The 18,108-nt window shown below is 32.5% G+C and overlaps 1 protein-coding gene across 1 annotated transcript in view; it reads left to right on the forward strand.

Annotated features, from left to right (window-relative positions):
* Nucleotides 1-18,108, forward strand: part of IntS9 (integrator complex subunit 9) — a 58,061-nt gene that overhangs the window by 7,652 nt on the left and 32,301 nt on the right. The window contains 5 exon segments of the mRNA XM_076493586.1: nucleotides 243-305; nucleotides 8,183-8,322; nucleotides 11,623-11,657; nucleotides 11,660-11,708; nucleotides 13,802-13,922. Of these exon segments, the coding sequence (XP_076349701.1) occupies nucleotides 243-305; nucleotides 8,183-8,322; nucleotides 11,623-11,657; nucleotides 11,660-11,708; nucleotides 13,802-13,922 (408 nt within the window).

Consider the following 18,108-nt stretch of genomic DNA (forward strand, 5'->3'; position numbering starts at 1 on the left):
TAAAAGGGTTATTACATGGTCAGTTGGGGTTTTTCAGACTAATCTATCACAATTTATACCATTTTATTCTTCCAGTTAGATTTTCTTAAATTGTATTTCTTAACTTAATTGTATAATATCGTTAATTGGACATTTAATTATGAAGTACTATTTGACTCTCTGTTTATTGAAACCCAAAGTGTTTGATATTTAAAAATATCCAGAAATAAGTTTCTCCCTCAATTGGCAATTATTTAATTCAGGAGCTGAAGGAGTGTGCTGGAAGGGTGTTTGTGGACAGTACACCAGAGTTTTTAGTCCCAGAGGTAAGTCAAAAACAATTTTTTTGTTATTTTTTTAATACCATTTTTGGGACCTTTGTACATAATGCATCTGAAAAAGGTACTTAAAGTCTTGTATTTGTATCGAGAGATTTGATGCTGTTCCAAAAGGTTCCTCTAATGTAGTTATGTGCGCTAAAGTTCTGAGATCAGATAACAATAGGCATTTAGAAAAAACCAAATTCTTTGATATTTTCAACAGAAACATGTAGAATGTTTGTGTATTATAAATGCACGGTGGATCTACTTTTATATCCGACTCTCTTACTTTTTCCTACTTGTTTTGAAAATTCCCCCTTTTCATTTTTTTTCTTGTTATCAGAACACAGGATAGTGTGTTGTGCAACAGGATACACTGTGCATTATTAATAGGAGTGATAGTTTAACAATTTTCCACTTTCTGTAGCTTGGACCTAAGTAATCCAAATTATCATATATTTTCAGTAAATGTGCTCCACTGGACCCTTACTCACCAAATTTCAAGACAATCCATTAACCCTTTCTCCACAGAAATCTCGTTAAGCACTTTTCTGCACGTGTTGTTTTAAAAATATAATTAAGCAATTGTGATATAAATGTATGTGAATGAATTTAATTTAATATTGTTAATATTAAACATTAAATATATTGTCATATATGTTATGATTCAAAGTTTTAAATCCTTTATTACAAAATAAACTTTTTGAAAACTACTTAAAACTTCATGTGTATTATCATGTGACCAGTGAGCTATAAAAAGTCTCTACTTTGGCTCTCTGGAACTTCACTAACACAATGGTAATACAGTATAGGTACGTCTAGCTACTAAGATGCTTACATAACCTTTTCATTCATTCATATTAAAGTACTCTGAATGAATACAGTTAACAAGCAATAAATGTTGTCAACTCCTGACAGCTGCCATACCCACATTCAACAAATTTATTTGAGGTTTATCCCTGTCTGGAAGGAGTTACATACACTTGTGTATACAACAGTTAGAGAGGGCTATTGTACAGTATAAACTAGCAATGGTTATTTTGAAATTGGTACCAAGTCTTAATCATAAGGTACATAAAGTTGATTATAATATTGTTGGCTGCTTGCTCGACAATAGAGCTTATGGTCGTTTCTTACCTAAGCATGTAGTTAGAGATATGGTTTAAATTGTATTTGGGTCTCATTATTATATTTTAGTTAATTATATGTCAGTTATGTTTTAAAATACATAATTAAATTGTTTAACTATTTAAACATACATCACAGTTCTCATCAATTCTCAAAGCTTGCAATATTAAGAAATGAACATAAATTGGCTAAAGAGCTGTGTGTATCTCCAAAGGGAATTTTTATGTGCCTCGAGGGCACTGTTGACTGGTGTCAAGATGAATAATAAACGTGTAAAAGACAAGAAATGAAAATAAAACATTAAAAATTGAGCTATACATGAAAAGAAAAACAGATTAAGTTATGAATTTAACAAAAAGAAACTAAAGATATTCTACAGATCATTAAAATTTTTTTTTTAAATTTCCTAATTTTAATTATTTTAGTGATTATAATAGCAAGAGTTAGTGATACGGTAGGGAAATAAAGTACAAACATTTACCTTAAAAAAATTCTGATATCCTTTAAGAAGGTTTTAAAGATTATGCAAATGAATATACAAATTATATAACAAAGAAAAGTATTTTGATACTTACACTGTCAGCCATGTTGTCTCAATTTGTTAATAGTTTGAATGGGAGCAACTACAATATAAAAAGTAAGAAATATGTAGTAAGAAACAGTCATAAAATAATCACGAGTTTTTGAGAGGAGGATATGTTAAGAAATCTGAGTTACTACATGTATTGTTGTACAAGTGAAATTCTTGACTCAATTTCTGCATGTTGCATGAGCCCACCAGGATTAAGAAATACAAAAGGTATGAATTCTCCATTTTTGTTGAATTTCTTTCTCTTTTTGTATTTGCACTGAAAGTATGGAAACTTCATTTGATAAAAAACACATTTTCATGGATTTTTTTTTCTTTTCAAATTTGGTATGCTGAGAGATCTTTACAACTTACACTTAGCTGTCACATTTGGTCTAAATACAAGTCTACTCAGACATACTAGGCTCTGTCTGATGGTCTTGCATCATTACCTTGTGTCTTTTGCAGTGTTCTTTGAGCTTTTTCTTGTCTTCTGCATTCCTTGGGCCTGTGCACACATCAGTATATGGACAACTGGTTCCTTCTGGCTCCATCTCATCAATTAGCAGATTAACACTCTCAGATTCATCTTTCAGAAGCTAAAAAAGTGGGCTTCTTTATCAGATTGGAGAAATCTCTGTTGTCATTGATGCAATATCTCATCCATTTAGGTGTGTGTTTTTCAACACACTTAAGTTACACTCAACTAATTCCTATCAGACTTCAACCATGAGAAGAGCTATTAGGCTTTTACTTCAATATCTTTCTCCTACTGCTTAGATGATGCTCTATCTTTTGAGGATGTGGGCATCTCTCAAGCCTCTCATCTCTTTGGGACAAGCACATATGACATCCTTAAAGTCATCACTCAGTGACCAGTGGATGATGCATTTTGATCCCTTAGATCATCCTGTCCTGTTATTAAGGAGCAACATCATGGATTGTGAATGGTGTGTTTGGATCAGAGCAACACTACTATTGGGATACCCATTCAACCACCTTGTCTTAAGATCCATTTGTTCACAGATACATTTCATCAGGGAGGGAGAGCTTGTCTTCAAAGTTAGGAGTTAAGGGTACTTGGACAGAAGATGAGTCTACCCTCCATGTCATTGTTCTCAAACTCCTTGCAGTACAATGGCAATGACTCAAGTTCTGTCTCTCTTGAAGGGAAAAATTGTCATGATACATTGTGACAATTTTATGGTGATATCTTAGATTTCTCACAAAGAAGGCACACATACAAGACTTTTGTATATGCACCATGGATCTTCTCTACTGGACTCATTCCAATGATATTAGTTATTTAGCATTTCATGTTCCAGGAGTGATAAATTTAATTGCAGGTCACTTGTCTTGATCCAACCAGATTCTACCAATGAAATGAATATTACACCACAAGTTTTTTGAGTGGATTTGCTCACGTCTCCAACTATCAGTTGGAATTCTCGGCTGCCGTTCTTTTGGTCTCTAATACCTCATCCTCAAGTGTTGACAGGACTGGACAGGTTTACATCTATATGCCTTTACCCTATATTTGGCTGTTGCCCTGGGTTCTGACTGATTTGTTCTACTTCCTCCAAGTTATCTTGCTTGCATCATATTAGCCAGTTCAAGCATGGTTTTTGCTTCTTCATTATCTTATCTGCAGGAATGTCCACATCTACATCTTACACTTTGGCAGTATCTGTTGAGATAACCTCAGTCAGACACTTTCTACTCAGATATTTGGAAACTCAGTCTTCATGTTTGGAAGCTTCTCAGTCCTTTGTCTGGCATAAAGGTTTAACTTCTAAGTTTTCTCTGTATTTAACTAAATCTGTACATTGACCAACCATGATCCTTTGTCAATGGAAATAGAATATTTTTTGTCAAGGGTTTATTTCAAGGGGTTGAATCCCTCTTTCTACAAAACTATCTACCATTTCTCATTTTATAACTTGGATATTTGAGATGGGTCTTGTCTCATCTATGATGGCTTTAAATAAGACATTCTTATCCACTGTTTTTAGGTGTCTCAAATGTCAGAAGGTTTTGAATTCCCAGTTCTATCAGGTCTGCTAAATGTGTAATTTTTGGCTAAAACGACCTTTTCAGTTAGTAAATTTGGATTTTATGCTGTTTTACATGTGTTGTTTCATCTTCCTTTTTGAGCTCTTAGTTTTGTGTTTTTGTTTTACCTTTCTTTTGAATTGTATTTTTTATTGTTGCCTTGTAGACATCATCAGTTAGAGTTGTTTGCAATCTATTGCATATTACTATTTATCATTCCATATTTGTTCTGCTTTACCCTTATAAATCATTTCTTCACAAGACTCTGGCAGCCAAGAAAGGAGAAAGATCCTTTTCACCAATTCATTTGTCAGCCATTTCTCACCTTTATGACCACTCGGATCCCCATCATTTATGTTCTGTCAGGGCTCTCAGGTGTTATGTGGTTTATACTAACTCATTTTGAGATACAATGAGCCAGTTGTTCATTCATTGGGATTCTTCTGTTTCCTGTGACTGATCTCCAATTACCTTCACAAGGTTGCTTCACAAATTGATTCATATGGCCTATAATGGATTGACATTACATGGTACGAATCTTTTGTTTGTCACATCTCACCAGATTTGTCATATATGTATGCCATTAGTCACTTGGTTGAATTGTCTCTGGAAGATGTTGTTTGGGTTGATATGTGGACTACCCCTAATACTTTCTTCTCTCATTACTTACGTGATCTGGCAGTTTACTCTTCTGAGGATTTTCCACAAACCCCTGTAGCTATTTTGACCACATCTATTACACTTTAACCAGAGGTAAGTATTCTCCTTAGTCATATACTCTTTTGTTTCCAGGACCAGTTTCTATTCCAATGAATTCTATTCTGTGGCAAGTGTTGTCGAGGCAGGTTTACCTTCTCTTCTTAATTCTATACCAGCAGTCACTTTCACTATAATTACTACAGGTTGCAATAGACTTTGTCAAAATGGGGTGTTCCATAAGACCATCTAGGCACTTATGGATATTCAGTAGCAAAGCTAAAGGGAATCCAGCCTGCCCATGCCAATTATCAGGTTGAATAACCTGTGATTGGTTTGCTTTTAAAAAATATAGGGAACTTTGTTCAACTCATGCACAATTTCTAAAGCACTGTTCCTCAGGACACCCCTAATGCATTTACCCCCCCCCCTCCAGTTCTACTAGTAGAGCATTCCTCCACTCTTGGAGAAGAGAGGGCAAAGCTCGGAGTCCTCCCACTATGGTTCCTGGATGTTTTTTCCAGATGTTGGTGGGAGTGGTACCAGCCTCTTCAGGATTCTACTTGTAATTGTGATTCAGATTTAATATGAAGCTGTATGGGAAGTACATATCCCTTCTCTTTTATCAACGTTGACTTCATATGTTGTTCGTGGAAGGTGATCCACTATCTCTTTATAATTCTGAATGTAACGTGATCCCATCCTAGATCCTTGGTTGAGCACAGGTTTCACATCATCTGCATAAACCCAGGGGCAAGTGGAATACTCCTTGTCCACTTGGTTGGACAATGAGGAAGAATGTTCATAATTTCAGACCCATTTTTAAGGTGATGCCTTTTGGACTTCAAAAGGTGGAAGAAAAAGTTTGTCCACTTAGAGGTTGCTTACTTTCCGGTGATATAAAATGCATCAACTCTGGCTGCAGAGTAGGATTCAGTCAAAGTATATATGTATATAAAACATTGTGGTCCAATAGCCCTAGCCACCAATGTGGGATATAGGGATCACAACCCCTAAGTTTTAACTCTGAGTTGTGGAACCTTGGCTACATGGTTGGGGCTGGATTATACTGATGATTACTTATGTTTTATTCCACCTTTGATATTGGAACTAAGTTCCAGGTAAAGAGTGTATCCATTCTGGATGTAATACAGTTATCTCACTCTTGTACCATGTTTTATCTTGATCTGTACAGATGCTTTCTGTATCAATCACACCTACACTGGTCCCTCAACCTTCTCAGTGTATGATTCTAGTTCTAGTGCTAGTGGATGGTAAGTATGTTTTGGAAGTTAATATTTTATTAAACTGAAAGTATATTTCCAGTAATGCTGATGCTCTTCTGCAATATAATCTGGTTTATGAATAAAAAAAAAAAGTAGCATTATCTGAATGAAGTGCTTGTATACAGTACCTAGATAGAGGGCACATTGAAGTTGGTGGAGGAATTAGAATTTGCCTAGGGGATTTGAGTGGAGTATAACAGACTGGAGCAAGCTTTCTCAATGCCTAAATGGGCAAAGAGTGAAAACCCTGAAAACAAAGAAATAGGGGTAGTGTCAATGGAAGTAAGTATTATTAGAAATATATTTTCAGTTTAGGAAGTTGTTAACTCTATATCTTAAAGATTTTTGCTTTTAGACCAAAATGTGCGAAGGACCCTGCAAAGGGGAGAAGTGCAAATGCTGATGTTGTGTAGAAGATTTATCATATATTTTGTCTTAGTTACCGTGTATTTATGTAACTTTGTTGAACCATTATTTAAGAAGTGATGGTGTGACAAGATATTACGAGGAGTGAAAAAGGTGTCACTTTTTTCTACAAGTGTCTTGCATACACAACGAAATGTTGTTGAGAATATTCTTAATTGTATACATAAGAAAATGTGGTTGTTCATGAAACGAGTTAGAAAATAAAACTGAGTTGTTAATAATCATATATAAAATTACAATTTTTTTTTTATCAATTTGTAGTGGAAAACTTTTGCTGTCACTTTAAGGGATTTAGTATTTTTCTTGTCATGAAGGTTCAAATGACATCAGGAAATTTTGTAAGCTTTTCATTTAAAAGCTCTTACTAGGACTTTGTCGTAATTAGATAACCAGTAGTAGTATGGTTTTTAGCTGCTTAGAATAGTTCTTCTAAATTTGAACCAATACTAACTTTTCCTACCATGTAAACATTACCTGTCCCTTTCTTGTATAATTTAATTTTTTTCACATTATTTAGGTTGTATAAACAGCAACTTAATTCATACAAAGTAATTGTACTTAATCTGTATATTATCCTAGCTTCTAACTGATACGTTATTTATGCTCATTTATTATAATATTTCCAACAAAGTTTCCCTTGTCTCCTTAACCTTATGTATTCATGGTTTCCAATAATATCTTCTTTTGTCTTGATTATTATATGGTCTCTCCTGTATTTTCAGCTTTAGTGGTTGTATGGGAATTACTCAGTTTTTCAGGGGAAAGCTCAGCTCTGAGTTATTTTCACCACAATACTGATATCAGAATAAAACAGAGCAACAGTTTGAGGAAAGCTCAGCTCTGAGTTATTTTCACCACAATACTGATATCAGAATAAAACAGAGCAGCAGTTTGAGGAAAGCTCAGCTCTGAGTTATTTTCACCACAATACTGATATCAGAATAAAACAGAGCAGCAGTTTGAGGAAAGCTCAGCTCTGATTTATTTTCACCACAATACTGATATCAGAATAAAACAGAGCAACAGTTTGAGGAAAGCTCAGCTCTGAGTTATTTTCACCACAATACTGATATCAGAATAAAACAGAGCAGCAGTTTGAGGAAAGCTCAGCTCTGATTTATTTTCACCACAATACTGATATCAGAATAAAACAGAGCAGCAGTTTGAGGAAAGCTCAGCTCTGATTTATTTTCACCACAATACTGATATCGAATAAAACAGAGCAGCAGTTTGAGGAAAGCTCAGCTCTGATTTATTTTCACCACAATACTGATATCGGAATAAAACAGAGCAGCAGTTTGAGGAAAGCTCAGCTCTGATTTATTTTCACCACAATACTGATATCAGAATAACACAGAGCAGCAGTTTGAGGAAAGCTCAGCTCTGATTTATTTTCACCACAATACTGATATCGGAATAAAACAGAGCAGCAGTTTGAGGAAAGCTCAGCTCTGATTTATTTTCACCACAATACTGATATCGGAATAAAATAGAGCAGCAGTTTGAGGAAAGCTCAGCTCTGATTTATTTTCACCACAATACTGATATCAGAATAAAACAGAGCAGCAGTTTGAAGTAGGAGGAAAGTGTTTAGCCATTAGTTTTGTCTTTCTTTTATCACTTTATTTGATACATTTAGCTCAAAGTACAGTATTGATTTTTTTTAAATTTGTATGATTTAAGTCTTTTAGTTCATATTATTATTTTATCTTTGGAACTTATTACAGACAGGAACTTTTGACTTTGGTGAAGTTGATGTGATTCTAATATCCAGTTATCAGAATATGATGGCATTGCCGTACATTACTGAAAGTACAAATTTTAGAGGTATCGTGTACGCTACCGAGCCCACGCTCCACATTGGAAGGTAAGAATGTAAAATGTGTTTTATACATTTGTCAGATAGTACCTGTAAAGTTTAAAATATTGGTACATTTAATAAAGTTAGAAATCTATCAAATATTCCTTTTACAAAAAACGTGTACCACGGTTTCTTGCTTTCAGAGATCTTGGCCTTTTGTGCCATAAAAATAATATGGAAAATGTTGGTCTTAAAATTTTTATTTTCACATGTTTCTTGTAAATAAACTGCTTAAAAAACATTAAACATTTTATGTCTTCCCAAATTATGTTCCCAGTTAGGAAGAAAAAAAAAAAAGAGACTTTTCATAAATGTTTGTAAATATTTTCAGTGTAACAAAGCAGATGCAGTTCTTATTCATGCTTGTTGCATATTTCTAATTTAAATAAATCTAAACATTAAATCAGTTTGTTGACATTTTAATTTTTTGAGAATTAGAATTGCTGTGGATGTCTTTTGAAAGTTCCGATGTTGGAACCATATAACCAAAGGTTGACACTTGTCATAATCACTTCCTTGTGCACTGAAGAACAGGAAAGTGCTTCATATTTTAATTCTTTAAGTTTTCGTTTGGTATCTGCAACTGAAATTATTAGCTATTTTTTAAAACTAAGGGTGAAAGGAATATTTTTCACTGAGACTGTGTGACTAAACTTGGTTTCAAAACTGTGAACTGGAGAAAGCTTTGTAGATAAAGATTAATATAATGAATCCTGTAAATTAGAAAATAAAATTAAAGTTTACATATTACACTTAAGCTAGTCAACCTGCAGAAAGTATCCAATGTCTTTGATTATGGTCTTACAAACAAAAAACAGGATTATGTGTACTCTCCTTGAACTTGCACAGCTATTTTTTGAGAGATTTTGAAAGTATGTGAGGCACTGGGAAATGAAAATAATATCATGATAGACAGAAAAGGCAGTGCTGCAGGATGACCCATAACTATGTCAATTTTGGGTTTTGTCTCTTGTGATAATGGTATTTGTTATATCTTTGGCAAATTCAGAAAGTTCTGTATAATAAATTGTTTTTGGCAATCTTGATTGGTTAAAAACAACTTTACAAGTACAATCTTAGTGTTTATTCATACACAGATGCTGTATCAGTGAGTGCCTCTTATTAACAAAACAGAATTAGCTTAAATAAACATGTTGATTTATAAAAATGACCACTGCTCAATCACTTTGATTCAGATGCGTGTTCACAATTCTCTCTAGTCTGCTGTTGGTGATGCCAATATGCAACTGACTGTCGAGCTACGTTTCTCGGGCATCGGAAGAAATACTGATTGAGAAAGCAAAAAAACTTTCAGTTGATTGTGAGTGTATCATGTGAATTATGATAATTCCTGTTGACGTATACAGCCAAAACATCAAATAGAAAAACATACATGATACACATAGTGTACCAGTTTCTTTCATAAAGGGGATATATATTACGTAACATATCTCCTTTATGCATTTATATGAGCTCTAGTTAGCTACTGTATGTAAAGTTTATGACCACCATATCTGTGTTATGTGTTTTTGCTTGATCAGAAATATTGGGTTTTTATTTAAAATGAAAAAAAACTGATTATTTGAATTTAGAACATCATTCATTGAAATTTAGGGCCTTCTCATTGGCTCTTTTACAATAAATGATTGAGCCACAACTCTGATCTAAGCAGATATTAAGTACTTTTCCTATGTTTTTTACAGAAGTTCTTATTCACTATAGTTGCCTGAACAAAAACACAATAAGTTTACTTGCTTAAATATTTTATAAAACAAAGTACCAAAGTATAAAGCAACATACCACAGTATATTTATTTGGGTAAATATTTTGTAAAAAAGTTTGCTGTTTTTGAAATGTTTTAGTGTACTTACAGCGTGTTTAAAAATAAAACAAAATTAAACACTTGTATAGATATAGTAGTTTAGCTTGTCATAACAGGTGACCGATATTTACCTACGTCCACTAGTTGATTGAACACACTTTAATATTTTATTTCAAATAAAACTTGTAAAAATAATTGTAAAAATTACCAGTTTAAAGAATAAGGACATTATTTGGTTCAGTTGAATAAGGTGTTATATCTAAGTATTCTTAGGCTTGCATAATTAGTCCAAGTTACTAGTTAAAATCAGATGTAAATATCTAAAAAGTTTACCATTCAGTTTAAGTGGTGCTAGTTCTTAGATATATTTTTGAAGCATTTGTTATGTCATCTGCTATTAACAGTGATTACTTTACAACTTGTGTCTGGATACTTTAAAAATGTTCTTTCTTTTAGTGTCGTAAGAAGTTATATCCAGGTGTTTAGTCAAGCATGAATTTACTTTTGTTTTTGTACCCAGTGTGTCTGATTTGTTTATTCCTTCTGTTTTCAGAATTTAAATTGTTATAATGTTCCAAGTAACATGTACGATATACATTGTATCATTTTACTTTAACAAATTGTGCAGTGAAGATTTTTCCAAAGTAAAACAACATCTTGTTTACTAATATTTTGTAATATCAGGTAAAGTTTACACATTCAATGTCTAGAATATAATGTCTGCTCACAATAACTTTGATTGAGAAAGTTCTAATTAATGTATGAACTCAGTCAAGACTTAATTAGCTAGTGAAACATTATTGTAAAATCTAATGGTGTTTTTACTGAAATTGATCCATTTATTTCAAAAATAAAGGTTTTGAGTAAAATTACAAAATTATTTAAATATGTTGTTAAACTTGCGTCTCTTTGTAAAATTAAATATCTAGTGTGATAACGAATTTTGTTGTTAAAACTACAGAACTAAAGAACTTTTTAACTAGATAAATAATTATTCCAAGATTTTTTTTCCCTGTTTAATGAATATTTTTACAAAATATAGAGATACATTCTTGTTATTTGACTCTTGATATTAACAAATCATTGTTAAAAATGTTTTAATGCAGTGTAAATTTGTATCTTCTGTATTTGTCTAAATAGCCATCTTTGGAAACTTTAGCACAGCTTTTATTAATAATAATTGATAAAAATTTAAATATTTTTTTACAAAATTTGAAATTTGACTTTTAATAATTTGACTTTGTATTGAAGTGTATTTTTCTTGGATGACTTGCTTCTTGTTGGAATACTTTGTTTCACTTGTGTCCAGTTTATATTGACTAAAAGTTTCTTTTTAAAACAGCATGAAATCACAGTTTCATAGTTTAATTTCTCAGATATGAGTTTAATTATTCATTCTTCTTCAGTCTGTATGTACTTTTGTTGGAAAGACGAACATACATAGATTCAAAATAATGTCTTTCAATGATACCTTTTGCATTCAGGCAGTTTATGGAAGAGCTGGTAAGTTATGTTGAGAGAACCCTAAGAATAAAGTTGCAACCAAGTGGAAACAACCAGAAACTTTAAAGTAAGGACACTTATTGTTTGAAAGGTTTTCAAAAAACAAAATAAATGTTTGTTGTATTTGTGAAAAATATATATGTAAAAGCAGCTCGTTTGGGTTGAGATTTTTTTTTTACATGGAGGAGCGAACAACATTTCAACCTTCTTCGGTCATTGTCAGGTTCACAAGTTACCTCTTTCTTTCTTTGTGAACCTGACAACATCCAAAGATTGTCGAAATGTTGTTTGCTTCTCCACGTTTAAAAAAAAAAAAAAAATCTTAACCCAAACGAGCCCTTTTTACATATGTATTTTTCTCTACAAGTGGGTTTTCTTGACATCACTGAAAATAAATTATTGGTATGAATATTTCAACAGTGTTAACAAAGTGTTAATATCTTATTTATGACTAATACGTGTTACCAAGATTTTTCTCATGACACATTTTTTGTCTTTTATTAGCTTAGCATAACAATGTGTTGTTTGACCTGTGTTTGCGATGGTGATCAGACCTTACAATTTAACATTACAAGTCTTTAATCTTACATCTGAGACTTTGATTCATATCTATATACCATTGTTGTCTTAATGTTTGCGAGTTGTGTAAATGATCAATTAATTGAATGTTATTCATAGATGAGCCTGGTGGTCAGTGGATTATCAAATTCCAGTAATTACCAGTGTATAGATGTAATACACATTTAAAACTAATAAAAATATATATTTTTAAGGAATTTTATAATAATGCAAACTATACCTGTAGCACATAACATCAAACCACCATTGAATAGCTTTACTATAATGGGTTTGTGTACCTTTCATTTAAGATATCATTCTGTTAATGTGAACATGATTATACAATGGTAGGAAGTTTACTTTCTCATGTAAAGGATAAATAGGTTTTTAATGTTGCTAAACAGTAACCTAATAAAACAAACTTTTATCATTAGCTGTTATAGCTAACCATATTTCTGAATTATAAAATGTTAAATTTGTATGCACAAGAATTTACCAATGTGTATACTACCTGTGTAGTTAAACAGTGGTAGGGGGTGAGGACAATGAAAAAGACAAAAAAAATTAACAAATGGATGGGTCATATTGTTCATTATTTAACAGTTATGATAGTGATACATATTTATTTATTTAAAAATGGTAGTTTAATATTTTATTCTTTTGAAGTGTAAGCTTTTAGCCTGTAATGTACAGTGTTTAGGTATGAATTAAAAATATTGAAAGCCAAACCTACCATTATTATCTGGCCTAATGGCTAGGACACTTAAGTAATGGATATGAAGTTGAGTGGATCACACCCTACTACTGTCAAAAAGAAAGAAATTAACCTCCACTTTCTATTGTCATGGGTGTATAATAAGAGTAACTGTCAAATTCAAATATTTGGTGCGATAAGAGATTACAACGAGTGCCATTGACTAGCTGTCTTCTCTGTAAGCTATAATTTCAAAATTGGGGGTGTCTAATGCACATAGCTCTTGAGTAGCTCTGTGCAAAATTCGACCCATAATCATCATCAACATTGACGTGTCACTAGTACAAATGTGTGGACTTGCAATAAAAAATAAACTAGGTTTAAGAGAACTATTTACTATCAGTAGTAGAAACACCATGTGTTCTCAAAATGTAACTATTTCTTATAAACTCTTGACTCTTCAATTCTCAAAGTTGACAATGACACCTTTAAGGTCCATGCAAATTTTGAGTTGTAAAATGTTATATCGCTACAACATGGAAAGCCATACTGTTAAACCTATTCAGACTTAGAATGTTACAGTTCAAAATGTTACTATTTCATGACACGTTGTAGTGAGAAGAATTCCTTTTATAGTGAAGTAATTTTCTTTAACTTATCATTGTTGTACACGCACACACGCATTTTGGCGATGGGGTTTTGTTACTGAACTTATTTAGTTAAGACTGATCAACTGAAGGGGTTTAAGTGCCAGAATAAGGATTATTAAATTAGGTATCTAATGTTAGCTGTAAGATGCATGATATAGTTCACATGATCTATATGGCATTGTTGCTGTGACACAAAGGCAAGTTCAGTTATTAGAATTTGTATTGTTTGTAAGATAATAGTTTCACTATCCTTTTCAGACTGTTATCACCTCCACTGTGTGAAGTACTGAAACCCAAAACATGGAAAAAACTGTATTCTTTGAAAGAAGTAAACAGTAGTTTGTCAAAAGTTAAAATAGTTGGATTTGCTGAGAAAGTGGTAAGTGTATTTACTAATATTTGAAAGCCTTTTTTTTGTTCAAAATCATTTATATTTAAAGGTATTTGTTATTGTAATTTAACATTAATTACATATTTGTATACAGAGTTACATGAATTAAGTATAGTTTATAAAACATGCTGCAGGCAATATTTGTTAGGCAGAATTAAAGCTGTATGATAAAGACTGCAGGAAACAGTGCTTAGACTGGAAACATCACAGTTCTTGTATTAAGATGTGAAACTTAAAAGCCAACATGGGAAAAATGTTTAGGCCCATTTCATAGCAGAAAAATCTCATGTTAACTTCCTGTAACTCTTGTTATTTGGTTCAGTACAAAGTTCAGATAAATAATACATGTCAAACATTGTTTTAGAAGTTTTTTGTTGTTCTGAAATAGGTCAATAGATATTTTATTGAATTTATTGGTTACCTGCTTTTGATTTTTTCAGCTTGACTTACAAATGGTCCTCAATATTGGATATAATTGTAAATTACTTAGAGAGTATGGGGTTACTTCATTTCTGCAGAGATGCTATCTTTTGTTAAATTATTTTTCATTTGAACTTTTAATGTGATCACTAGTGGTGTCCACAATTAGCAATTGCATCAAATATTCATTCTTTAATGATCTCAACCAAACTTTTGATTAATGTTTTGACAGTTAATTATAACAAACAAACATTAAATGAAACATTTGCAGTATTTTCATTCTAGAGGTATTTAAAAAGTAGAAACAAAACCATACACTGAAGAACCACATCCTAGAGAAAATTCTCTTTTTCTCTGTTTTTGATGCCCTGTGCATATTTTGCTGTCTTATGCATAATCATTCATAACTACTAAAGAGTTGGCACATCAACACAGGATTTACATAAGAGGAGAATTTACATCATAATATCCTGGTGGCATATACCGATTTACATAGCAGTAAAAAACCTCCTAGTTAACAAAATATTCAATAATATTTACCAAGATTATTTATTACTTAAGACTGTTTAGAAATTACATTACTACAACTAATTGGTTAATAATTTGTTACTAGTTGATTATTCTTAGCCAAGAATCAAATGTAATTTTATAACTATTTTCCACCACTAGTGATATTTTCAACACAACAGTTTGCCTGTCATTTAAGACATGTGTAAATAATGAACTTTACTTATGCAGTCCCAGATTAATGCAAGGGCTGACAGGTTGCAGCCCTGGGAATCCAAAGACTTTGACTTTGGGAGCTCCACCAATCTTTAAATGTTTCTATAAATACATACAATTCCAATGATTGTTCTCTAAAAATACATTAGCCCTTGACTCCCAGTGGACTTAATCCAGACCTGTGTGTGTGTGTGTGTGTGCTTGTAAGTAATGAACTTAAGTTTTAAAGGCATGGTGGTGGTGGTTGCCTTTGCATATGTGTGTGTGCTGGTTTATAGAGGAATTTATTATGCACTTGAATCTCCTTATAGAAACACAGAACTAAGATGGTGAAATTGTTATTATTGGGTTCTAGTTGAGTTTGCAGGTGGAAACTTGTCTTAGATCAGATGCAGATTTTGCTATGGCTTGTTTGTTGATAGGTCTAATCAGTAATTAGCTGAGTTTTAGCTGTGTATAAAGATGAACAGAGGTGTTAGAACCAGCGGTGCTGAAGCACTTCTACTTTTGTGTATTTAACTTGTATAATAACTGTATATTATTATACTAATCTTTTTACACACCACATAGATGAAGAAATCAACTCCATAAAGCATTTATCCATTCACACCAACAAGTTCCCACTAACCATTGTATAACAGTCTTAAATTATATTATAAATTTCTTTATACACCACCCAGCTTTGAGACTTTGCTCAACTGAGTACATAAATAAATAAATCAACTACATAAATTGTTCCTTCATTCTCAATGACGAATTTTCACTAACTGTTGTCAAAACATTTCCACACAACCACCAGAACAAAAACCTCAAAATTCACAAAGAGAATTGATATTAATATACCAAGCAAAAATAAAGTGTTACATTACTGTTTACCATTTATCTCTGGCATCAACTTGAAAGTAATCAACACTTGGAGAAATCTTCTCATCAAACATGAAATTCTGTTGATGTGAAATTCACCCGAAAACCTAGCACTAAACTAAAATTACTATTAAATTAAAATTGCATAGAATCAAAAAATTCCAAGGTAATTTATAAAATAATATGCAATAACTGCCCAGAATTTTATATGGGAGAAACATGTAGAAAATTAGAAACCAGACTCACCGAATATAATAAGAAATCCTCCCATGTTTACCACCATTATATTTCAGAAAACTGCAGTATATCTGTAAAAAACAGTGATTTTAAACAAAGAACCTAAAATTAATAAGTGCAAAATAAAATAAGTTATCTTAATTGAAGAAAACAGTTCTACTTTAAATCATTACCCTGAGATACCAATACTGTGAAACAGTATCCAGTTAATGACCTTTGTTCAATACTGCATACTTGTATATCTACTTGTGCCTAAGGATAGCAAAAACTTGTTAAAATATCATACATTTATAATAGTTTTTTTTCATTATCTTGTCAAGCTCTCTCAAAATTTTTAGATGTAAAATGTCAGTTCCTATTTATCAAGTTTTAAATCAATTCAAATGAAAATAAAACTTGCAACAAATGAACAAGGAAAAAATCAGTTACGAATATTGGGTCTGACCTTGTTATTTATGAACTGTGTAACCTTTTGAGCTTGAGTCTGAACAGAGCTGCATATACAGATTAAGCTGATCACACTATGTGTCAGTTGAATCTGTATAACACTAATGAATGAGACAAACACAGTTATTCTGATAGATGCAGGGAAAGTTTGTGCAGCTTTGAAATGAAGGTATGGTAGTGGTTGTCACAGTGGCCAAGACAGTTTCAGTAGATTGTTCCAAGACAGTATCATTCCAATGCATCAGCAATGGGAAAAAAAGTTGAATAAAATACATGTTGTATGGTGGATTTGTCGCATGATGACAGAGAGGGAAGAAAGACATACAATGCAGGGCAATCCAAACCCCTTTCCAACTTTACTTCCAAATAACATTACAAAAAATGAAACACACCAATAGGAAACCATTGGGTAAATCACTTCACTCAGTTATCAACAAAACAAATTTCTTGAGTGATGTAAAGGTCATAAATGTTGAACTTAATAGGACTGGTGAAGGTTTGTACAATCTAATGAACTATGTGTTACCCCTGTCTTCTTTTTTTATGCACAGGTGGAATAAAGATTTGGAAAAATCCACAAGAGTAACGCACTCTCCTACTGTGTAGTCCCAACTGTTCAGGTCTCTGGTTGTGGAGTCATGGTTTGGTTCATGTTTTACCTTAGGCCTCTTGGCCCCGATAGAAGAAAGAATGATTGCCATAACTTGCCTCTGTATTATTTCCAATTCCTGCATCTAGTGGTTTCACGTGTACTCGGATGGGAACAACTACTTCAAGATGACCCTGCTTTCATGAACTGTGCCTAGATTTTGTGTACCTGATTTGAGAAACCTGATAAGACTTCAGGCATTTCATATGGGGACCATAATTCCTGGATCTTGATCCAAATAATAATGTATAGGATGAACTTATACATTCACCATCACTATCCTTTGCCTGACTCATTCCATGAATTGCATACAATATTAATGATTGAATGGGGAAAAAACCCTCAAGACACCTTCCTGCACTTTGTAGTATCATAGCTATTATTTAGACAAAAGGTGGTCCAACTTTAAATTGGTATAATTTCTAATAAAGTGGTCTGAATTTGAATGTGAAAAAATGTATTACATGGTGCAGATATGTTTCTCATAAAATTAAGTTCAGTCGAAATGCCTTTCTCGATGATTCAATAAATTTCATTTATCCTCTATGTTCATAGTTTAGTTGATCTGGCCTTTTTTTGCCAATGTTATTTTTATGCCTAAGTGGAACCGACATTGCACAGTTCCATGTTGGTGATCTATGGTTCATTATTGTTGAGGATATATTAAATTTTCTTTTATTAATGACTACTTTGAATTTGCATATGGCACACACACTAAGCCTTCTTCTGCTACTAAAAACTTCTTCAAATCAATATATATAAGAAACCCTCTTTTGCTACTAATGGATGACTCCTTGAACTATATCCACAGTTTCAACAGCCATACAACCTTCT

This window comes from Tachypleus tridentatus, chromosome 3, assembly GCF_004210375.1.
Source record: "Tachypleus tridentatus isolate NWPU-2018 chromosome 3, ASM421037v1, whole genome shotgun sequence".
Lineage (NCBI taxonomy): Eukaryota > Metazoa > Arthropoda > Merostomata > Xiphosura > Limulidae > Tachypleus > Tachypleus tridentatus.